Source organism: Diceros bicornis, chromosome 19, assembly GCF_020826845.1.
Source record: "Diceros bicornis minor isolate mBicDic1 chromosome 19, mDicBic1.mat.cur, whole genome shotgun sequence".
Classification (NCBI taxonomy): Eukaryota; Metazoa; Chordata; class Mammalia; order Perissodactyla; family Rhinocerotidae; genus Diceros; species Diceros bicornis.
This window is the reverse complement of record NC_080758.1, coordinates 47,704,806-47,729,489: the sequence shown is the minus strand read 5'-3', so window position 1 is coordinate 47,729,489 and position 24,684 is coordinate 47,704,806. Positions and strand designations below refer to the sequence as shown.

The 24,684-nt window shown below is 41.2% G+C and overlaps 1 protein-coding gene across 1 annotated transcript in view; it reads right to left on the bottom strand.

Annotated features, from left to right (window-relative positions):
* The window catches only part of KIZ (kizuna centrosomal protein), a 130,899-nt gene that overhangs the window by 9,634 nt on the left and 96,581 nt on the right, over positions 1–24,684 (bottom strand). The window contains exons 9-12 of the mRNA XM_058563332.1: positions 20,495–20,660; positions 19,307–19,372; positions 4,628–4,732; positions 1,436–1,532 (exon numbers count right to left, since the gene is read on the bottom strand). Of these exons, the coding sequence (XP_058419315.1) occupies positions 1,436–1,532; positions 4,628–4,732; positions 19,307–19,372; positions 20,495–20,660 (434 nt within the window). The remainder of the gene's footprint in view (positions 1–1,435; positions 1,533–4,627; positions 4,733–19,306; positions 19,373–20,494; positions 20,661–24,684) is intronic.

Here is a 24,684-nt window from a genome sequence, read left to right as displayed (position 1 = left end):
AATATAAATGAAAATAGGACTTTTTTTTTTTTTTTTGAGGAGATCAGCCCTGTGCTAACATCCGCCAATCCTCCTCTTTTTTTTGCTGAGGAAGACGGCCCTGGGCTAACATCTGTGCCCATCTTCCTCCATTTTTTTTATATGGGACGCCGCCACAGCATGGCTTGCCAAGCAGTGCGTCGGTGCGCGCCCGGGGTTCCGAACCAGCGAACCCCGGGCCGCCGCAGCGGAGCGCGCGCACTTAACCGCTTGCGCCACTGGGCTGGCCCCGAAAATAGGACTTTTTTCATTTAAAAAATACTACATTTTGGGCCGGCCCGGTGGCGCAAGCAGTCAAGTGCGTGCGCTCCGCTGTGGCGTCCCTGGGGTTTACTAGTTCGGATCCCGGTCGCGCACCGACGCACTGCTTGGCATGCCATGCTGTGGCGGCGTCCCATATAAAGTGGAGGAAGATGGGCACGGATGTTAGCCCAGGGCCAGTCTTCCTCAGCAAAAAAAGAAGATGATTGGCAGATGTTAGCACAGGGCTGATCTCACACACAAAACAACAACAAAAAAACCCTGCATTTCTAGATCAAATAATTTTATTTTATGGAACATGAGAAATGTAAAGTTCCTGCTTTAAAATTTCATCAGGGGCAAGCAACTAATTCAAATGGAATGCAGTCATCTAAAGGACATCTTTTTAATGAGAAATGCTATTACTAAAGGATACTTGGGCTGTTTTAAATGATATTTAGCCCAAAGCAACAAGGGAGGTATTTCAGCAGGTGACTGCTTCCATTCCCATCTATAAATTCTTCCCCAGTGACTCAGTGCCCTTGCCTGATCAGTATTTTATGTTGATGACAAATCTCGCACACAACTGACTTATCATTGCTTGAAAAACTTACAAGAAGTGCTACTGTTTAACAAAAGTGAAAAAATACATTTTGTCCTTTATGGAAAATAAGGAAGAAAGTATCAGAAAAGGAAAGAATAATCTAGCCCAAATACTTGGTAAGAAACAGGAATACAAAAACAAATATCCAGCAATTGCTAGTATATGTATCAGCCATCCCAGAAAGAAGAAACAGGCCACTTTATTTCCTTTAAGGCCTGACGTTTTTCTCTCTGCCCTTTTCCGACACTCTCCATTGTGTGGTCTCTAAGCAGCCCTACTGCGAGCAGCTGTAGACGCTAATTCGTGGTTCACTGAGGTGTCAATTGAGTCTTAAACCAAGGAAACAACAGCTGCAAAACAATACTTGGCTCTGGTGCAAATATTTTCAAAGGTAGACTAAAGTTTCAACTGTTATTTTAGATAAACAAAACCCCAAACCATAACCTTCCATCAAGTCACAAAACAAAATAACATGCAGCCGGAGTTTAATTCATTGCGTAGTGACATTTCTCATCTTGTTGCCGCTATTTAGACAGGCTTTCACGACTTTACCTTGACAAACGACTTCCTTCACTAGATGAAAAACTAGCTTCCGAAGCGATTTCGTTAGTTGTCTTTGTCTTGAATGTACCGCTGCCAATATTCAAACCTGTGAGAAGCACAAATATGGAGAGGGAGTGTCAGCCACCACGCAGCAACGAGTGAAGAAGAGGGCTCACAATAACTTTGGTGAAACAAACGTCAACAGGGGAAGATGCTGCTCAAGCCACAGAAGGCAGGGAGCTTCTGAGGCAAGGAACATGTTGATAGAACTCTGAAAGGCAGTGGAGCGTTTTCCCGTGATACTTAGAAGCCACAAAAAATAAAAAATAAAATCATTCAAAGAGCTCTATTCCAAATGACCACGATGCACATGTGAGCACATGGGTCTCTACTACAGCACCATGCACTGGATAATTCACCTTGTTATAACACACGGGCAGCAAGGGATCATCAAAATAATGGGTGCTAGGAACCAGGTCTCAGAAATAACTGACACCGCTGGATGACAGTTACCCACCCCACCCACCCTTAAGCCCTCTGCCAAATCCACTGTTTTTCCATCTCCCAGGAGAGACTGAATCTCCATTGAAAACCATCAAGGCCACTCTTTAACCAGCCTGAAAAAGTTGATGAGGAAGATGCAAAATCCACCTCTTTCCTGGAGCCAGGGGAACCAGACTGTTCCCATGATGCTATCAGCGTGCAGGGCAATCCTTGACCTCTGCCCCCTGGGTGACTTCAGCCTTGGATGTTTCTGCTTCAAGTCTGATTCTTAACTGGCAGTCACCTGAGATCACGGATAGAGAGTGCATGGGTGTCTCTGCAAAAGGCATTTGCTGAGTTTCTATCCTGTAACCTGCTTGCCTGCATGTAACCTCTGCAGCCAAGCCATTCTCTTAACAATGTGTCCGTGCTCAGCCTGAAGAGGGTCTCCATGTGCTTAACAGCATAAGGCCTTTTCAGACATGGAAAGGAAGGCACAAGGTGGCAGTGGCTTTTCTTAGTGACAGGTCCAGAGGCAGAGACCTAACACATCTGATGCAGAAAGTAACTGAAACATGCACTGCTTCTTCAATAGTCAGATTTGGGGTGGCTCCTGAGTTCAGGGTGCCCATCCTCACCACTACCTGTAACAGCAGTAGGGGGGTACGCTAACCACGGGGTACGTGGCTTCCACTTCCCTCCGCCCTGCCAGCCTTCCTCCTGCTTCCCTTTGGAGCTCAGAGAAGTCCCCAGGATCAGAGTGAGAGCGAGAGAGTGAGAGTGAGAGTGAAAAGTATTGTGTGACCACACGTAAACTAAACGCCAGAGGCCGTATCTGACCTCAGAGACGGCTGACACCACCAGAAGGACTTCTATGATCCCAATGCAGGAAAATGTGGAATCTTGCAAAGCACATAGTGTAAATTTGAGTGCGGAGTAAGGGAACTGAATCTAGGGGTGCTTGATTATACAACCTATAAAGTATCACTTCATTTATGAATAAATTAATAAACAAATACATTAATCATTAGTATATTAATAGTACCAACATTTTTTTTTTTGTGTGAGGAAGATCAGCCCTGAGCTAACATCCCTGCTAATCCTCCTCTTTTTGCTGAGGAAAACCGGCTCTGAGCTAACATCTATTGCCAATCCTCCTCCTTTTTTTTCCCCAAAGCCCCAGTAGATAGTTGTATGTCATAGTTGCGCATTCTTCTAGTTGCTGTATGTGGGACGCGGCCTCAGCATGGCTGGAGAAGCCGTGCGTCGGTGTATGCCCGGGATGCGCACCGGGCCGCCAGTAGCGGAGCGTGCACACTTAACCGCTAAGCCACAAGGCCGGCCCCCAACATTTTTGATATACATCCAAGGGACTACAACTTATGTCAAATTTACTCATCCTTTGAACTTGTCCAATTAACTATCCATATAAAATAAACTTACCAAACACAGATTTGTGGAGTCACCTTCCAACCACGTGTGTCTGCTAACTGGCTGTAAGGCTCCAAGGGAGGCGTTACTCTCTTGTTGCCTCCTTTTGTAAAATGAGGGGGTTGGATAAATACTTTCTAAATCTCTCTGGATTCTAATTCTGTGACTCAAATGTGAAGAAAGTGGTGAAAAGCAAACGGTTAAGGGCTCACGAGTGCTACATCTTTCCAAAGTGATGAAGCCCTCCAACGGGGCAGAGGCCCTGCTTTATACCTCAGCCAACTACAATGTCTCACATTCGCGGAGTTTAGATAACACCCAGCACCACCGCGAGCAGCAGTCCCCAAGGGCTGCTCTCTAACAGGCCCTGTGCTGGGCATTTCACCTGCAGTGGCTCACTGAATCCTCAAAACAACCAAAATAACAGAATTTTGCAGCAACCAATTCTAACACTAATATTATCTAGGAAATAGCTCTCTGAAGACAGACAGCTAAGTCTAACGCACCATATGTCCCTCGAAAAAATGCCTGTCTGATATAGACATCTTTGAGATAATTGGGAAATCTGGATATGACTGGGGATTATGTGACGTTAAGAGATCACTGTTCATTCTGATGGGTGAAATTATGGAATGGTGGTTTATGTAAGGATAAGGAAGTGACTAAGGTGTACTTCCTTCTGTATGAATCCATTTACTTTCACAAAGGGAGCTGAAGTGACATACTAAAAAAAGGTGTAATAAAATAAAAACCAATGAAAATAATAAAAATGCAATAAAGTATACGAAAACAAAGAAAATTACAATTAAAACAAAAATCCTAGATTGAAGGAACTACATTTAAGCTTAAAATTTAGCTTTACTGGGATTTACAGTCTTTTCATTTAAAAAACCCAAAGTTTTCCAACATTCTGGTGAGGGAAAATAGCCCAGGATGATGCTCCCCATTGATGATTAAGAAACTGGAAGATGTGGGAAAAGAAAGAATTTGGGGTGTCTCCTGTGGTAGTTAGCGACAAGTTACTATCATGACATGCCAGGTAGAATCCAAGGGCCTGTAAGGACCATCGCCATGCCAGGGCTGGCACATATCCAGGAGGGAAGACTCTTCCAAACTCTTGTTTGTTAAGGACTGAAAAAGTACTGGCTGATTCTGATCCAGTGATAGCTTACTACAAAGCAAACTCCAGAAACGTTCAAAGAATGACAGCCCTTCCCTGAGCACAGCACTAGCTGCTGCCTTGGGTCTCCTAGACACTGGCTGTGAGTGCTGAATCTGCTCACTTACCTGACAGTTGTGATGCAGAAGCATCTGCCTTTTGGAACCTGTCTTCAGTTTGATTTGTATTATCCTGAAGGGTAGACCACTTCAGCAACTGGTAGGCTTTTGTTTCTACAGATTTAAAAAAAGGCACAGATAACTGGATATCCACATGCAAAAGAATGAAGTTGGGCCCTTACCTTATACCATACACAAAATCAACTCAAAAAGGGTTAAAGACTTAAACATAAGACTTAAAACTATTAAATTCCCAGAAGAAAACATAGGAGAAAAGCTTCAGGACATTGGTTTTGGCAACGATTTCTTGGATATGACACCAAAAGCACAGTCAACAAAATTAAAAATAGACACACAGGACTATCTCAAACTTAAAAACTTTTGCATGTCAAAGGAAACAATCAACAGAGTGAAAAGGCAACCTACACAATGGGAGAAAATAACTGAAATCATATATTTGAAAAGGGGTTAATATCCAGAATATATAAGGAACTTCTACCACTTGACAACAATAACAAAAATCAAATAACCCGACTAAAAATGGGCAAAGTGCTTGAATAGACATTTCTCCATATACAAATGGTCAATAAGCACATGAAAAGATGCTCAAAATCACTAATCACCAGGGAAACGTAAATCAAAACCACAATGAGATATCACCTCACACTCATCAGGATGGCCACTATCAAAAGAACAGAAAATCAGCGTTGTGGAGGATGTGGACAAATCGGACTCTTGTGCACTGCTGGTGGGTGTAGCTATTAGGGAAAACAGTATGGAGCTTCCTCAACAAATTAAAAATAGAATTACTATATGATCCAGCAATCCACTCTGGGTATATATCCAAAAGAACTAAAAACAGGATCTCAAAGAGTTATTGGCACACCCTTGTTCATCACAGCATTTTCCACAATGGCCAAGAGGTGGAAGCAACCTAAATGTCCATCAATAGTTGAATGGATAAAGAAAATGTGGCATATACATACAATGGAATATTATGCAGCCTTTAAAAAGAAGGAAATCCTGTCACATACTACAGCGTGGATGAACCCTGAGGACCTTATACTAAGCGAAATAAGCCAGTCACAAGAGGCCAAGTACTGTATGATTCCACTCATATGAAGTAACAAAAGTGGACAAAATCATAGAAACAGAAAGTGGAAAGGTGGTTATTAAGGGCTGGGAAGAAGGGGGAGGGAGTATTAGCGTTTAGTGGGTATAGTGTTTCAGTATTGCAACATGAAAAAGTTCTAGAGCTCTGTTGCACAACAATGTGAATATACTTAACACTACTGAGCTGCACACTTAAAAACAGTTAAGATGGTAAATTTAAAGTTATGTATTTTTTACCACAATTAAAACAAAAAGTAGAATTTGTCCATGACAATTCAGGTTTCTGCCTGTTGTCCCAGCATAATAATTAATAGAGTCGTCTTTTGTTAATCAAAAGTTTCCTAATTTAGACAATAAATTATATGGTGACGCTACTTAAGAGACATATGAACCAAATGCAATGCAATGGCACAGTTTGGTTACTCATCAAAAAAAATCAACTGAAAAGATATTTGCTTGGCTCCTGACTGAACACTGATTGGATATATGATATTGCTAAATTGTTATTAACTGCTTTAGGTGTGAAAAAAATACACAGAAATACTGAATTTTCTACTACCTAGAAACAAGTTTCTTGAATTCCTCCTACGATGTTAACACTTTTCAAATGCATGCAAATTAGTTTTTTGAACTGTCCCTTTTTAGAAACTCTGAAAACAAACAAACAAAAAACAATTTAGTTGAACCCAGGTTTCAAGACTCGAAGTCAAGTTGTATGAATTTATTTGAGGTGGCCAAATTCCAGTCATTATTTTGAGTGGGTCTGTGGATAGGTTCAACTCACAGTAAAATGGTTTCTCTCCAGTCCAGGCCTTGCAGAAGCGGCTACAGGAATGAGTCAGAGGACACGTAACTGACTGCCTTGGTTGGGCAGCTGCTCCTCTGCAGCACGCGCTGCCCTGGCCCTCAGGCTTGCACATTTGAGTGTGGGGTCTCTGGGCTGAGTGAGGGGCGGGAAGGTCAGAAGGGGAGGCGGCAGCAGGATGAGCTGGGAGACCCACCGCTGAGAAAATCTAACCAGGCTCATGGTAGGGACAGAGAAGAGCATCTGCAGGGAGCAAAGCCAGGTGCCCCAGAGGGGTCAGCAGCAGCCTGGGCACCCACAGGACACCCTTACCCTGCAGGACTGTTAACAGTGTCTGCTGTAAGTTAAAGTGGGGAAGACTGTTGGGAAAAACAATAAATAATGATCATGTAAAGCACCTGAGACACAACTTTCCCATTACCTCAAGTCTCAAGGATGCCTGGACGCAACAGAGGCTGGAGAAATAGAGTTTTAGCACAGACATAACAAAACAGCATCCACGTCCACATCTCCAACGTGGCCACAAACAAAAGGACTCCTGCTGTCAGCACCGGAGGCTGGCAATCACTGCTTTCCTGCTTTTGCTGGCTCAATTTAAGAACTTAACCATGAGCCCCTTATTACTGGATTAAAACTACCGTCACACTGACGAATAAAAATGTAACTTATCTTGCCCTACTGAGAATCAATCAAGATAAAAATAAGTACTTAAAATGAGCATCATATTTTGAAATATTAAATGCTATACAGTTAAAATATGTACAGATCAGGGACTCAACTCTGAAAATAATAAATCCTAAGGCAACACTTTCTAACATTGCTGGATTGTGATATTAGTTGGGCAAACCTGAACTAGTATTTTGACAAATTTAATAAAGAAAACACCAGATGTCATGCATGCAGAAGGGGAAAGTACTGTTTTGCATAACTTCTGTATATGTGTTGGGTACTGGCCTGGGACAGAAAGTGTTTCTTGCTGTAGATTAGTCCCACTGTCCTAGGACAGCATCATAACACTCTCCTGTCAGTCCTACTACCCATATTACTTCAGATTTGTGGTAAGGTACTTTTGGGAGAGGAGAAATATCAATAAAATCAAAGAATTCTAAAAAGGTAAGGAATCACTGTAAAAGAGGTAAAAATGTTCTGTTTTGTTTTTATTCTATAAAGATCAACCAAAAAGTTTTTCAGCTTTTAGGATATAAGTCCAGATCATAATGACCACATGCTATTTCTGCACTCAATTATTCTTACTTGGTCAAGGAAAAGAGAGCAAAGATAAAAATTAAAAAAAAAAAAAAAAGAAGAGGAAAAGAAAAAAAGAGTAGCTTTTTGGTAAACAAAGGCTCCTGGCAGCTGGAAGCTGGAGTTAGGCTTTCCTCTCATCTATTGTTGTGAGGTAAATCATCTGACTCCAGTGAGCTGGCTCTCCTGCTCCTCAGAAAACACGTGCCTTTTATTTTTAGGAGAAGATTTTCATAAAAAATACAAAGCTAGTAGTTGTGAGTTAATTTCACATTTGGGAGGATTAAGTATTCTGTCCAAATATAGGAGAGTACGGATATTATCACTGGTCTGAGTCTAGCAAGGGAGGAATGTGAAGTGAATTCACATAAGCAGCAAGGGACCATTTTACCACTCTGGAAAAGAAAGGCCGTTTCCATGTTCCACACACTTTCCATTCTGGTTTCCTTCTCTTCCTTCCTCTTATTGTTTTTTTTTTAATTGAAGTATAATCGACATACAGCATTATATTAGTTTCAGGTGTGCAACATAATGATTCAATATTTGTACATATTGTGAAATGATCACCACAGTTAGTTAACATCAGTCACCATACATAGTTACAAAGTTTCTTTTCTTGTGGGTGAGGAATTGTAGGATCTACCCTTCCCTTGCTTCTTGAAGGACTTGGACTCTGTAACTGGCCTTTCCCTTCAAGGCTGCCCTGAGTCTGCTTTCAACCGTACACAGTTTTGGAGGGATGTAGCTCGTCTCTCCAGTCCCGTTCTCCCAGAGCCCACCCCCCTTCCCAGCCATAGCTCCTTACTGGTATTTGATCTTTAAACCTTCTGTAGCCCTTCTCTAAGCGGAAAGTCAGTGAAGCTTACCTGGACAATTTTTATCTGGGATGTAGCCACCCTGACCTAAGTAATAGAGGGTTGGCAAAATCAAGCTGAGGACTGCTGGGCACATGGCCTGCTCCCATCCCCCATGCATGCTTCCTCGTGTGGTTTAAGGGCAAAGTGAAGTTTAAAAGGTGAAAGGATTAAGCGTATTCACTTGGAGGAAGAAACACTGAGGCAGGACCAAGACACCAAACCAGCCAGAGGGGTTGGAGCAGGCGGCAGGTGCTGCTGTCTAACAGGAGGTCTGTGTCGGGGAGCAGATGCTCAGAGCTGTGGTCATTCTCCCATGGCATGTATCACACCCTCAGTCACCCCTGTTTTAGTCAGAAGAGCTGCACAAAACATTTGAAGGACTGGGAAACAACCCAAAAAGGAGAAACAAAATTTAGGTTTGGTTAAAAAATAATAAGGAGAGGATAAAGGCTACATAGCCTGCGTAGAAACGAGGGAAGAGGGTTTAAGAACAGAAATTGCATAGATCGGACAGGGCAGGATTATAAATGCAGATGCTCTGGGGCCAAGCAGGTAGCACAGAGAAGTGAGTCTGGCCAGCTGGAGAGCACATGCCTGGCTAGGGGGACAGCTGTTCTCCGGCTACAGCCAACTGTTGCCAGGTGGGAAAGTGGGCCTAGTCTTGCCAGACTTCTGCCTTTCTTAAAAAAAAACTACAACACTGCACAGGCCAAACAGAACACACTGGAAACCTCGAAACTAGATGGTGGTGAGCAATTTTTTCTGTGTTCCCTAAAAGTGGCACAAGAACACTCAGAGAAAAACTTCAGCCAAGGGATATAAGCTAGATGTTAGCAAAAGCTTTCGTAGTTTGCAGAGCTGAGAGACCCCGGAACACATTATCAAGGCTGCAACAGCTGTACGGAGGGTTTAAGTAGCTGTTTGTATCAAACAGACCCGGTTTCAGACTCTTTGGAGGCAAGAGTCTACGTCTTGCTAGGGGCACTCGAACAATTCAGACCTCCTCCTGGAAAAGCCTAGAGGTCTTGGCCAGGACGCCAACTTCACAAGTCAAGCAGGCAAAGCTACGGGCGTGAGGTTTCTGGTAACTCAGGCCCAGGCTTCCCAGAAGGAAGAAGGATAGTGAAGAATCAAGCAGTTCAAAGCTGCACTGTATTGCCCTGCAAATTTATAGTTACGAAATGAATGAACGAACAAAAGAGCAAAAGTAACAAGTCTAGAGTTCAAATCAGCCTGCTATAGACAAGTGGGGGCCAAGTTCCTCCAGTTCCAAGGAGAAAAGACTTGAGTCTTCTCAACTGCAAGTAAACCCTAAGTCTGCAAATTCGAGGACTAGGTAGCCCCTTAAGGCTTTACTTTCCAGCCTGTGACTGAGAACTCCAGAGAAACATTTCCTCTCATTAGTCATGTCAAACTCTCAGAAAATTATTGAGTAGTGCGTACAATTAGATAAAACAAATATTTATAAAGAATACAATTATTGTCAATTAGAATGTTCTGGTACACACAGAAACAAATATATATGCATGCTCAAGCTTTCAGTTCTGGATCTCTCAGTCAAGCATCTATTATACACTCAAATCTGTGTCAAGATTTAATTTAAAAAGTAGAAAATATTGCAATTTAAAACATAAAATAAAGGAGTCCAGGGGGTTAAAATCCATCCTTGGCTATTAATTCCAGACTGATGACACAAAGAGATAAATATGTTTTTCCCTACTTTGTTACATAAGCCAGCCAAACCCAATCATCTATCTTCCTACAAAGTGGTGAAGAATCACTGAGATTGTTTTTTTTTTTTTTGATATGCATTTCGTGTCTAGAAAATGGAAACAGCCAGAGAAGGAAAGCGAAAACATGCTGAATAAAGGAAGGTAGGAGAGAGATGATGTCGAGGGGGGAAGAAAGAAAAAGCCTCAACTTCTTATCTTTTATTCTCTTTTATATGCAAATGTACACCTGCTAAAATACTTCTAAATTTAGAAATAAAAACAAAAAGAAAATATCTGATGAACAAGTGCTTTTAACAACTCATTACAAGAACCAGAGAGAGGCAGGGTTCACCAGCCTCTAGGGGTGTCTCCAGGCAGAGAATCTGCTCCTGGCTTGCGCAGAAATCCCTAATGAAAGAAAGAAAAGTTGGGCCGGGAAAAGGAGTAACAAAGGGAGATGCAAACAATATCATCACTACAACTAGAAAAACAACCTTGAACCGACAAAGAACTGGGCATCTTTGAGTAAGGAAGGGTAATTACTATTCCTATACGAAGTATGTAGAAATTTAAAAATTAAATTTGAAAAGTATTTTCCGTCCACTGAGTTTCCCAGTGCTGTTACTTTTCATATTTCTACACCCATGCAAATTTTTTTCCACAGTTACTAGATGTGTTGCTGATGCAGCAAACATAGTCATTTTTGTAAAATAAAATAAAAATTGTGACATATATTTCTAAAATTAATTCTAAAGATAAATATTATCACTGAAAATCCAGAAGTCATTTGTCTAGTAATCTGCTCAAACGAAAACAAGAAAATATTAGGATATGGGTGCCTTCACAATTCTGAAAATACAGAAAACTCATCTATATTTAGGATTTTTTTCAAAGGCCATAAGTCAATGTGAACCTGAGATACATAGGTTGGATCCATGACCAGAATCACTTTTCATGTCCAGACTTTCTGCAATCAACTCCACTCCCCCAGTGTCCTGGGCCTGTAAATCTATTGCCAAGGTTTCTCTGTGCTCTCACAGAGACTGCTGATGTACAGAGAAGAGAAATTCCTACTTCACATGAGTTGCCTGGAGCTGCTTCAGAAAATAAATATTTAGGGGCCAGCCCTATGGCATAGTGGTTAAGTTCGGCATGCTCCGCTTCGGCAGCCTGGGTTCGCAGGTTCGGGTCCTGGGTACCAACCTATACAACTTGTTAGCCGTGCTGTGGTGGCGACCCACATACGAAATAGAGGAAGACTGGCACAGATGTTAGCCTAGGGCTAGCCTTTCTCAAGCAAAAACAAGAGGAAGATTGGCAACAGATGTCAGCTCAGGGTGAATCTTCCTCAGTTAAAAAAAAAAAAATTTACATCACATTCTTAATTTCTACGAAGTAATTCAACAATTACACTTGAAAATACATGTCAGGCTTGTAACTGAACTTTAATGAATGTTCCAAAACTGAACTGAACAGTCCTGCTGGTATTACTTCATATGTAAATTTATAACCATAGTGCCTGCCACTTAACATTGTTCAGCCATGGGAGGGGAATTTTTAACTCTCCAAGTCATGCAATCTTGAACTTTTCAAAGATTGAGTAATCTTGATCAGGAAGCTATATTTTATTGGCATAATATTATCATTAGCATTATAGTAGGGTCAGGAATAATCAATGTATAAGATGAACTAGATGTTAGAAATGTAAAATATGAAGAAATCTCTTCACCCCCTACAGTGGGTTGAATGATGTCTCCCCTAAAATTCATGTCTACCCAGAACCTCAGAATGTGACCTTATTTGGAACTAGGTTCTTTGCAGATGTAATTAGTTAAGGATCTCAAGATGAAATCATCCTAGATTTGTGGTGGGCCCTAAATCCAATGACAGGCATCCTGACAGGAAGAGTGGACACGGAGACAGAAAAGAAGGTGATGTGAAGATGGAGGCAGAGGCTGACGTCAAGCTGCCACAAACTGAGAGCCACCAGAAGCTGGAACAGGCAAGGAAGCCTTCTCCCCTAGAGCCTTCAGGAGCACGGCACTGCTGGCCTTTGGTTTAGACTTCTAGCATCCAGAACTGGGAGAGAATACATTTCTGTTGTTTTAAGTTTGTGGTACTTTGTTACAACAGCCCTAGGAAAATAATACACTTCCTGATCCTCGATTTTATTAAAATATCTAAAGCCCAACCTCTTCTCTCCCCACTTGAGTCTCTTGTATAAAATGAAGGTGTTTCACAACATGACCCACAAAGGCTCTTTCAGCTTTGAGACCCCCTGCTCCACGGTTCTCAAACCTGGGGAGTCACCTGGGGGTGTTATAAAAGACTGATGCCTGAGCCCCACCCCTAGAGGTTCTGATGTAACTGGTCAAGGGTGTGGCTGGGGCATAGGTATCCACCCAGGATTCTACTGTCAACGACCAAGGAGAATTTCTCTAGGCATTTATGAATTAATTTCCTTGAATGCAGGAGCAACCAATCGAAAACACTCTTCAGAAAGGTGCCTTTCATTCTTTACTGACCATGTTAAATAAACACCACTGCCCTGCAATGTCATGAGTGAAGACGCTTTGCTGTAGCAGCAGCAGGCAGTAGGCCCCACAGGGGAAGCCCCAGCAGCCTGACATCTACCATAGAGACAGGGCCACAGGGACTGCAGTGGACAATCCAGCAGCATGAGATGGTTCCCCTGGTTTTGCACGAGTTGGGGCTCCCAGGCTTGGCAAGTAACACGTCTTTCCTGATTCTCATGCATTTCTGGGACAGGACAGGTGAGACACATTCTTAGTAAAGTCTCCTTAGTGGAGTGTTATGCCACTGTACTCTGGCAGTCCAACGTTGTCACCACAGTCTTCTCTCCCAGGGTAAATCCAGTCACCAATGACAACCTGGCTATTGTATGTTCCCAGCCTTTTCCAATTTGATGTAAAACTCAAGCAATAACGTTTTGAGAAGCACTGCCCAGAACCCCAAGTGGCTGACCTCCCTCACAGCTTCTAAATGGACATACCTTAATATGACATTGAATATTTCAGCTTGCCAAAGAATATCAGCGAGAAATGGCACTGTCAGGCAACCACTTTCAACACAGCTTGACCGAGAGAATTGGAGTCAAAAGAATGAGAGGCTGAATGGACATTCTTAGAGGCTTAATCCTCTTGAGATAAAAGCTGAGGGCCCTTTTCACATGGAGCTTAAGGAGATGAGTTTTGCCAGGATGGGCACGTGGGGTGGGGACAGTATTGGTAGAGTGACTGAGTGAAAGAGACAGCGTTCTGGCCTGAATCAACAAGCATTTAAGGAAACTCCTTAATCTTTGGATTCCAACTCGTTTTTATTCACTCGTTTGACAAACTGAGTGCCCACTGTGTTGTGTGCCAGATACTGTGTCAGGTGATGGGTTTTTATGACATTTAGCATAACCTGTGTCACTTGCTAAAACTAAAACTCACTTCACTCTCAGAGGTAAATTCAGTATGAATACAAATAAAATTGCCAACGTGGGAAATTTCACTTGGGGGTATAAGTAGTTCAGATGAGATTTTCTCTCATAATCTAGATAAGCATCGCTTTAATCCTGGTCTAAGTGTTCCAGGGAAACACTGACCTGAATATTCTAGTACTGCACGTGTACTCAGGCTCGCCCCACTTTATAAAGGGCATACACACCTCTTGGTAAAATCCATACTCGGAAATCCTTGCAAGTGCCCACCTCTCTAGGCCTAACACAAGAGAAAGGAAAGGTATAGCTTCGCTCATCATCACTCTCAAAGCATCCTTGTGGAGCTCATCTTTTGTGATGATATACACTGATGTTTAATTAATCCAGACATCTTGATGCAGTCGTCTCTCTTGTAAAACGAAAGCAGCAGGCTGGTGGAACAGAAGGAGTTCAGGGATTAAATCCTGAAGTTTGAGTTCGATTCAAGATCCAACACACTAGCTATATGGCCTTGAGCAGGACTCAACCTTCCTAAGTTTCTGTTGGACTGACTGTAGAATGAGTCCCTAATGTTTACCCCACAGGGCTGTTGTGAGGATCAGAGATGATGAAGACTTAGGGAGGGCAAGGACCCAGTCTTATTCCCAGGACTTAGCCAAAGTAAAGGTGTAATATACATGCAAATGATATACTATCTATTATAGGGAGAAAACCACACATTCATAGATATCAAAATTATTCTTTGATTTCTACCTTAATTCTTCAGTGTGAACAACCAGACTAATAAAAGGGGTAGATTGTGTAAACAACAACAGATCATACAGGCTGTGGGAATACTTATTCTGGTTGTGTGTGTGGGTCTGTGTACGGGAGGGTTTCTATGTAAATCTTAGCACAGATTGCAGGAGCTCAAGTTATGAAACCAACACTCTCCAAATGATTAACAAAGCAGATGCCTTCAGAGTGACAGCAAACTCTTTAAGGATGAGCCCCTCTGCCAAGGAGACCTACGTTTGGAAGTGATAAGCAAATAAGAAAGGGAAATAAAGAAATGAGAATATTGGCACATTTGATTTCTTTCATATGGAATGAGAATCACAGTCTCTTAGCATTAGAAGGAATGTCAGTTCCAGAAACAAGAATTCCTTCCACAGTGTCCCTCTAGAGAGTAGGTTCCTGCCATATGGTTCAAGCACCCAGCACAGAATCTTATGCCTGGAAGACACTCAGCTTGGTTTTGCCTCAAAGAAGAGCTAGAAAGTTCTTCCATTACTGAGCTGTGAATTCCTTCCCTGCACCACTCACACACAGAGCCCCCTGAGTTAGACTCTAAAATTATGCTAGATCAATGTTCTGTCTTGTACGTGGCAGCCTCGCAAATATTTAAAGATAGCTTTTGTACCCTTCTCAGGTTAAACTTCCCCAGGGCCCTCATCATTCTGAAAGTGGTCTAACTTCAGAGCTTCCCCTCCATTCTGCCCAAACTCCTGGTGCCTGCCTGGGTTCACTTCGGTGTCTTTCTCTACTACATCTCTTCTGAGACGGCTGTAAAGCAAATAGTCACGCAGAAGGACCCACACTAAAGAAGAGCACTTCTGGACTGTCCAAACTCACTACTGGAACATGCTGGTCGTCAATTTGTCAATTCAGGAAGCAGCTTTAACAAGTAACTTTCAATCATAACATCAACTGGGTTTAGTTACACTAAAGTAGCCAAAGCTTCATTACAAAGCAATCTCATCCACAAGGGAGAGTCCCACAAAAAGGACTCATGGGAAAATGTTGACGATAATTTTAGTGTATTAAGAATACTGGTGCCCTCATTAGACTCAAGGTTTTAAAAAACATTCTGTGTATATCTGTGTATATTTCCCAAAACATGTTCCACAGAATATTAATTCTGTTGGCTGTTCATAGGAAGGATTCCATTTTCAAATAGAAGATAATTATTTGAAACTTTAAGTTCACACCTTTAAATGGTTCATTTACTGAAAGTCTAAAAGTTTTCAACGTGCTCCCGTGCACTGTGCATGTTGCAGAGGGAGAGAGCGATTATGCGGGATTTGGTCAGAGAATATGTATTCCCTGAAGCATTTTCGGGGTGGAGCCTGCACAGAACACGCTTGGGGAAACGCTGCATCCGCCCATCCACACCGTGAGGCAGCACAGCAGGGGAGGACTGTCGCCTGGGAACCGTGTGCCCTGCAACGCCCTCACCTGTGAGCCTGTAAGAGTTATGGCACACAGGCACTCACAGGCAGAGGTGCTGGGCCTTGACCAGTGAGATACCCAGGAGCCACTGCACCAGGTGGTTGTGATTCTTCTCTAAGGGTTTCTTCATGGGACTAATTAGAAGTTCCAAAAATATCATGCAACTCTCCTCAAGATTCCTTTTTGATAGGGTAAATATCCTTCTGGATTCAAATCATCAATTGAGTTCTTAAGTGGAAATTTCTTGCAGAAACTAATTTAGCGGTACCACTGGGAAGCACTGTCTAGGAGGAATTATGGCAGCACAGGGCTTGGGCGAGTCTTGGTCCCAAGTGGCTACTGCAATTCAGGAGGTGGTGTTCAGATGCCTTTCCAAGACTCGTTTTAGGATTATGCTTTCTGTGGCACTGCACCCCCAGCCCCCTGCTTCTTTTCCTCTTTGAGTTTGCTTTGTGAGATTCCTTTTAACTAGATGGCATTGGTTTGAAAAACTGGGGACTGTGGGGCCAGTGCAGAAGATCAATACTACTACTAACATTCACATGAATATTATTATTATAAATCGCAGCTTACATGTATTGAGTGTCTAGTACACGCCTGGCACTTTCACACACACGATCTCATTTAAACTTTAAGACCATCTTGCCAGGTGGTATGTCTGCTTTCCCAGTACAGAGGCTCAGAGAGGTGGAGAAATAGAGCAGGGAGTAAAATGCTGACACTGACGGCTGATGCCAAAGCCCAGGCTCAACTGCAACATCCCCTCAACCCTGAGAACAGCCTCTGGAATAGTCCTTTTCTTTGGAATATTCTAGGAGGAATGCAGCCCATAAAACAGGAAAGTCTCAATAAAACTATTATAAAGGGGGAGGCAGAGTCTATCCTTTTTTTTTTTCTTTGTGAGGAAGCTCAGCCCTGAGCTAACATCCCATGCCAATCTTCCTTTTTTTTTTGCTGAGGAAGATTGGCCCTGAGCTAACATCCGTGCCCATCTTCCTCTACTTTATATGAGATGCCGCCACAGCATGGCTTGACAAGCAGTGCGTCAGTACACTCCTGGGATCTGAACCTGAGAACCCTGGGCTGCCACAGCGGAGCGTGCACACTTAACCACTTGCACCACCGGGGTGGCCCCAGACTCTATCTTAAATCAAACTATATACCTGCTTTACTCTACCAAGGCCAAATCTCCAAATAATTATGCCAAAGACACAAAGATTTAATAAAGAGATAATGGTCAAGAACTTAGAGATTAAACAATACAATGTTATATGTCAATTATATCTCAATTTAAAAAACTGGGGAAAAAAGAACTTAGAGATCAAAGTAGTTTCAATGACAGACATGACAACAGCATTAAAGTGTCAAGGCACATGAGGCCCTCAAACACTAATTTCATGGGAAGTCCAGTGGGTGGGGAGCAAAGAAGAAAGAGAGTATGGTGGCGAGGACAGAATGGAAATGCTCAAAGTAAATGGCTTTGAAAGTTTATTTTTATATCTCCCAAGTTATTTTATATGTCTAAAACTTTGGCATGCAACAGGCACAAAGCATTTTTTTCTTTCTTTCTTTTTTTTTTTGGTGAGGAAGATTGGCCCTGAGCTAACATCTGTTGCCAATCTTCCTCTTTTTGTTTGAGGAAGATTGTCTCTGAGCTAACATCTTTCTCAATCTTCCTCTATTTTGTATGTAGGATGCCTCCATAGCACGGCTTGATGAGCAGGGTGTTAGGTCCGCGCCCAGGATCTGAACCCATGAACCCCGGGCCGCCAAAGTAGAGCGTGCAAACTTAACCACTACGCCACCGGGCTGGCCCCACAAAGCATTTTTTTAAAACTGCCAACTATTAATTGACTGATGGCAGGTTTTTGGAATTAAAATTTCTTTAAAAATATTAATGGTAAATAGCCCTTATTATTTCTAGGCACATCACACCTCTTTCTGCAAGAAAAAAAGAAAGATTTGAAATTCCAGTACTTAACTATCTCTTCTCTTATAAAGAAAGTCTATGAGAAAATAACGTTTGCACTAATTTTGAGGACAGTCATCTACTCACAGCAAGGAATGATTGGAAAGAATACTGAAAAGAGAAGCAAGAATGGGCAACTACATCATTTCCTGGTTTCTCTCCAATAAGTCTTTATAATTTTAACTGAAATAAATTCAGAGGTCATTAGATACTTCTGCATTCAAAGGTAAATGCAAGAGAAAAGTCTCCAAATGACTTCTTGATTATCTGCAATTTGGGATCATCTACACTTCTCCTACTAACAAAAAAATAAAGAGGGAACGCTACCAGAGTTTTCTCAAAGTGAAGAATAAAAATGCAATAAACATATCACTGGGAAAATGTTTAAAAGAAAAGAAAACCTCTGTATTTCGGAATGAAATACTATCTGATGCAGAATATATACAATAATTGCTCTACTATAAACTCTTTTTTCAAAACCAGAGTTCATCACAGAAACATGAGTTTAAAAAATTAATCATCAGGCTATGAATTGTATTGTCATAAAAGAAAGCCATTCTTTTCCGCTTATAAACAACAAAACAACCACACATGCAGATGCATGCCTCAGTACCGCAGTGCAGTGGTGTGGTTACTTGTATAAATATTTAAAGTCAGACCTTTGAATTTATAATGAAGTAGTGTACCACTTTACAAAATAAGATCCCAGTAAATTTAGATGTATGACAAATAGAACTCTGTTCAGAATACTCATTGCTGCTGTTGATATTCTAAAACTAAAAACGTAATGATATTCAGATTCCAGCTAAACAAGCGTAATACATGTGCAGAAATCTTAATAGGTCTTGATGAAATGTTACTGCTAAAATTTTTAAATTATCACATGGGCTTTGTAACTGAGGCACAAGCAAGCTTCTTGTCTGGCATTTTTTTTTTTTCCTGCTCTTATTTTAATGAGACACATTCAATTATCACAGGAAAGAAAAGAGTAAAATCAGAAACATCTGTAGTTGGCCATACAATGACTGGTGTTCCCCATGGAGACTGACCTTGTCACACAGACGCAGGTGCTGAAAGGCTATGTGATGGGGTGCTCACACGTGTAACTGTGTAACATGATCTGAAGAATTCAATAGGCATGGTTATTTTCCACCTCAGTTTATGTTAATGTAAGCGCACATCATGCTCTTACAATTAATCGCCCCCTCCAGCACGTAGTATTTGAATATACTTGCTCTTAGCAGAGTCCACACACCACTAACCTAGAATGTTCTGATTATAAAACAAGGTTGAATCCTGTGTTTGAAACTCTTAGGCAACCATAACTTTACCTGTGATTGGAATCTTTGCTGCCACGCTCTCTTCCTTGCTGTCATCTCCGCAGCCACTTGAAACTTCTAAAAATCAAACACACGATAATAAAAATGTATTTCAAGGTTATATTTACGGAATAGGCCTTTGCTTTTTTTTTTTTCCTTAACTGCCATTCCTTTTATTTTCACTGCTTCCCCACCTCCTTTCTTTGGTTAGTTTATTTCTTGTCTGAAATAGTACTGTTCCTAAAAAGAAACCTATTCTAAAACTAAGGTATCTCTATGTTGCTTTCATGCAAAATGATTTAGCCTGACATCTATCAAATTTGACTGGGGCTTAAAACAAGCGAGCCTCAAATCCTGTGCATGTATATCAACTTCTGAATATCCTGAGCAACTCATAGCTCTCTTGGGAATACATTATAGCGGTTTATTGGCATGTCTTAACAATAGCGTTAAAATAATCACAATTTTCCGGCCGGCCCCGTGGCTTAGCGGTTAAGTGTGCGCCCTCCGCTGCTGGCGGCCCGGGTTCGGATCCTGGGCGTGCACCGACGCACTGCATCTCCGGCCATGCTGAGGCCGCGTCCCACGTACAGCAACTAGAAGGATGTACAGCCATGACATACAACTATCTACTGGGGCTTTGGGGGCAAAAATAAATAAATAAAATCTTTAAAAAAAATAAATAATCACAATTTCTGGATACTAAAAATTGGTTATTAAGTTTTGGGGGGCATAAACTCTGATTCTTAATCATCTGTTTAAATTTATAAAAGGTTCTATTATAATTAAAAAGAATGTTTACCAATTATGAGTAAATTCTATTAAGTGATATCAAAAACTTCACAGTACTCTATGTGAAGTACTTGATGGACTCATTTTCATAGAATCATCTTCATCTTTGTGGGATGATAAAAATTATCTACTGCCAAGTGCTTAGTTCTGTTAAGATTTCAATTTATAAAAACTTATTTTATTGGAAATTCAGCAGAACAGCAGATCTACAATTAGGTTTCCTATTCCTGTTAGACTAAATGAAAACATATATTTATTGGAAGGTGGTATAAAACAAATAACATATTATACATATTAAAATTAGAAGTGTTCTTGAGTCTGCTTTATTTTATAGGTACACCTTGAGAAAGGGTGTTTGTGTTGACTCTGAATGCGTTTTTGCTGTGGAGAGACCCTTTAACAAGTTACCTTGTTCCCTTGTAAGAACACTGTTGAGCCATAGAGTGGGTTTCGCTTCCTTTATTCCACTACCGTCATTCAGAATAGATGGCAAGCTGCAAGATGATTCATTACTGTGAACGGCCGAACTATCGTCACACTCTTCTGTAGGGGCTTTTTTCAATAACGCTGCTGCCTACAGTATTTAAAAGAAATAAAAATAAACTCTAGCCACATTCCTGTTGGTCTCAAAGACCCAGCCTTCAGACATAATTTTAGGTTAAGCTTTACTTTGGATTTAATTTGCTTCCTGACATTTAACTGAAATTAAAATGTCTTCAAGATAAAATAACATCTGATTATTCTGTAGCATAATTTAATTCTTTATAACAACTTACACTTGTAATAATACATTTTTTTGTGGCCTGAATCTTATGTCATGCTGAAGTGTTCTACTTGTGAAGTATGTATATGAAATGTGACCACTCTTGTGAACCTGGGCTGGTTTATCCAAGATCGACTCTTTCATTGCATGAATGCTGTTGGTTTGGATTGAGAAAGAGATCTGGAAAAATGTGACCTTGCAGTATCCCCATCCTTCCAGAAATGACCCCTGAACTTCCGTCAAATGAGAAGACTGTAGAAAAACTTGGTGGCTGAGAAGGAGACACTAAGCAAAAAGAGAATTGCCCTTATTTTAAAGCATAATCGTCAATCAAGGATAAACACACTCTGCACTTTGCTGCTAAGTCTGCTGGGGAGCTCAGGAAACTTACTAGCCACACTGCCTATCTGTTTTCAAGGGGCACCAAACTGTCTTACCCATATCGCCTTATGTGTCCTGGGCAGGGAGGTGGGCACAGATTTTATCACAGCCAACTTGAGAGGCAGAGAAAAAGTAAAAATTAACAGGACAGGTAAATACCCATGTCTCTTAATTTCTAGGTCAACACTCTTCCCCCAAGAAATAAAACTATACTGGTAACAAGAGTTAAACAACCAATGATGACATTGTCCTGCTGCCAGAGTGTGTTTCTCTCTCATTTCCTACTTGGAAGCGGTGATTTGCCCAGGCGGATGGGAGAGGAAATCTCGGTGGTGGTGCTGACCTTTCCCTGGTCTCTGGCAACAGTAGTAAATACAAGGAAATGTCCAACTCAACCTGTAGAATGGACACGAGACTCTACAAGTTAATATGAAGAGCAAAACTGGACAAAGCCTCATAGGTCATCTTTAGTTTGAGAGCGAAGCGGTAACAACATAATTCTCTAGTGAACAAGGCGGAAGATAATCATCTCTCCTCATGAAGATGCCCTGACAGGGAGAATCACAGAGGCAGAATATGGAAGATCTTGCCTTGTAAGTTTGGCTTTGAACATACAAGGTCACTGCCATCGGCCTTGATATCCCTGCAAGGCTCCTGCCCTCTGCCCCCCCGGACCAGCTGGCCACTTGGATCCACGGCCTATCCTAGGGGCCGGAGCAGCTGATTTTAGGGGATTTAAGGAATTCTAGTCTCCTCGGCCGAAGGACTTGGTGTCAAGTTAGCCTTGTAGCCAGCACCTGTCTGTGGTCCAGTTCTAGTAACCAGGAGCTCTTCCTTTATTTACATAAAGTAGTCCCTGAATTTTACTCGAATTGTGATAATTCTCTGTTGGGATGAACTGCATTGTATCCCTGTTTCTGCATACTGGGGTTCAGGTGTAGAGTCCTGCCCTTGAAGCTCAGGCCAGGGCTGGTTCCCATCACTGGCTGCCATAATGCCTCAATTCCAGCTGCCTACATGGACCACTGTACTGCATCTGCTTCCAGAATCTGTCCAGGAAGATAGGTGTGAAGAATAGTGTCATCTCCTTGATCTGCCATCTCTCAATTGTCAGTATGCAATCTGGACCACTGTGGCCTGTCTCATTTCCAGATCTCCACCTCTCCTGATCTAGTCTGTCTGTTTCCACAGAGAGTTAAGCTCCTATTTTGTGTGCCCAATCATCCTGGATATATGAAAAGCATTTTAGAATATGAACAAAAAGAACTGACCCAAATTCTGAAGTGAAAGTTATAATTTTCTTTTCCTGATATTTAAAATAATTCAAACATTCTGAGAGAGCCTCAAATATGTATTTCTTCCTCGTATTACCTTATGCAATAGCTGTAACTAATAATTTCTCGGCATGACTTCATAATAGCCACTGTTTTAACACATATTTTAAGAATAAAATTGTTAAAGGACTTTCTACACTTTTTACTGTAGAATTTGCAGATAATGGAAACTGTTTTGGATTGTCAATGACTCAGATTACTTGTAACTGGTCCCTCAATGATGACACACAATTTATCTCACTGTTTTGTGCACCCCTTTCATATTAAGACCCTCTTTTGCTTTAGCTGGGTTCCAACTGGGCTTCAAAAGAACACAGAATAAAATGCTATAATAATCCTGCAAATGTCTTTCTAATAAGTCCTTGTATGCTTGATAAGAATACCACCACTGCTACTAGTTCTACACTCTGCCCTCTTTTTTTTTTTTTTTTTTTTTTACCATGGTGAGGTAAATAAAGTAGTGGGCATACTGCAGGTTTTCATTTATTTCATATATTTTATCCCATTTATCTTCACTACTCAATACTCCTATCTCTAGGATTTCTCTTACTTTTTTGATAGAGATGTTTATAAAAGGACTCATCTTTTAAGATAATCCTAGAGATAATTTCTCAAAGACGAGTCGTTTATTTTATAAGGATTTTGATGGATGGTCAAATTACATGAGAATGGTTGGCTTCACTTTACTGGACCACAGAGCCAACAAAGAGAGCAGCAGATCTGCCCAATGGGTCATTCATAAAGGAACCCACAATATAAATCCCTAATAAGCAGGTAATAATGATAAGCAGGGACAGAAACAAAAGTCAATCTTAGACAAGGAATGGTTAGAGGTTTCTAGTCAAAAACAACTTCTGCAGAGTCAGGAAAAACATCTGTAATACATTCTCAGGATGTACTGTTTGCAGATGTTTTAGCCAGGCATATTTCTAAGGAAGCCCCCAATTTGAAGGAGCTTGCAGTCTGAAACCGACAACACTAACCCATACCTACAAAGAAACAAAAGCCCAGAGAAGAGGGAACAAGCTGCTTTACACAGCTCATGCTGGGACTGAATGGGCTCTGCAAATTGGAGCTCTCTATCTGAAAAATGTCACCAGACAACAGTTTTACCATGGGCCTCCTGATGGTGCTTATGAATAGACTATGCTTGGGTTTCAACTTATCTGTTAGCTAATAAAGGTTCTCTTTGATTTCATACATTTGGAGCCCAGGAGGGAGACCGGGCACTGTCTCACCGTTCTCAGCAGTCTGAAGCCTAAGTCAATAGAACAAACTACTTCCTCACTTTTCTGCCTTCCCAGGAGCCAGGAGAAAAGGCTTAGAAATTCAACGCCAAGGCACACACTATTTGTAGAATGACTGATGGTCATATTTCAGATCTTAGAAAGACAAATCGTCCTATGATTTACACTTAGCAGGACACTTAGAATTACTGGCTCAATTCTACCAGAATTTTTCTCAAAGGTCAGTTATGGATCTTGCTAGGTCTAGAACCCCAAGAGTCATCTAGGCTGCCTCTTAATTTATATCCAGAAACTTATCAACTGTGATATTCAAATGCATAAATAGACAGATGAAGATAATAACGGAAAAGACTTTGTGTCCAAAATATCATTAAGAAAAATGAAAGGCAAAAATCAAACTGCTCAAAATATTGCAACAAATTGTACGAATTTATATAAAAACAATTCTTACAAGTCAACAAGAAAAAACATTACTAACCTAATAGAAAAATGAGCAAAGGACACGAACTGGCAAATTATAAAAGAAGAAACACAAATGGCTCACAAATAGGTAGGGGAAGTTTGACCTCAATGGTAATATAAAGGTCAAATGAACAAAAAAATTGGATGTCATTTGCACTTCTCAATTTGGTGCTCAAAAAAAAAAAAAGTTGATAGCACCCAGTTTCATAAAGAGCTCAGATTATATATATATATATATTTTCATCCATTCCTTGTGACTTTGATGACCCCTCCAGAGTGAGATCTGGCAGTGCAGAGCAAAAGGCTGAAAGACACACATTCCCTTTGACCTAACAACTCTACATCCAGGAATTCATTCTAAGGAAATAGCAGGATATTTGTACAAACTGAATTGCTCAGATGTTCTTTGAA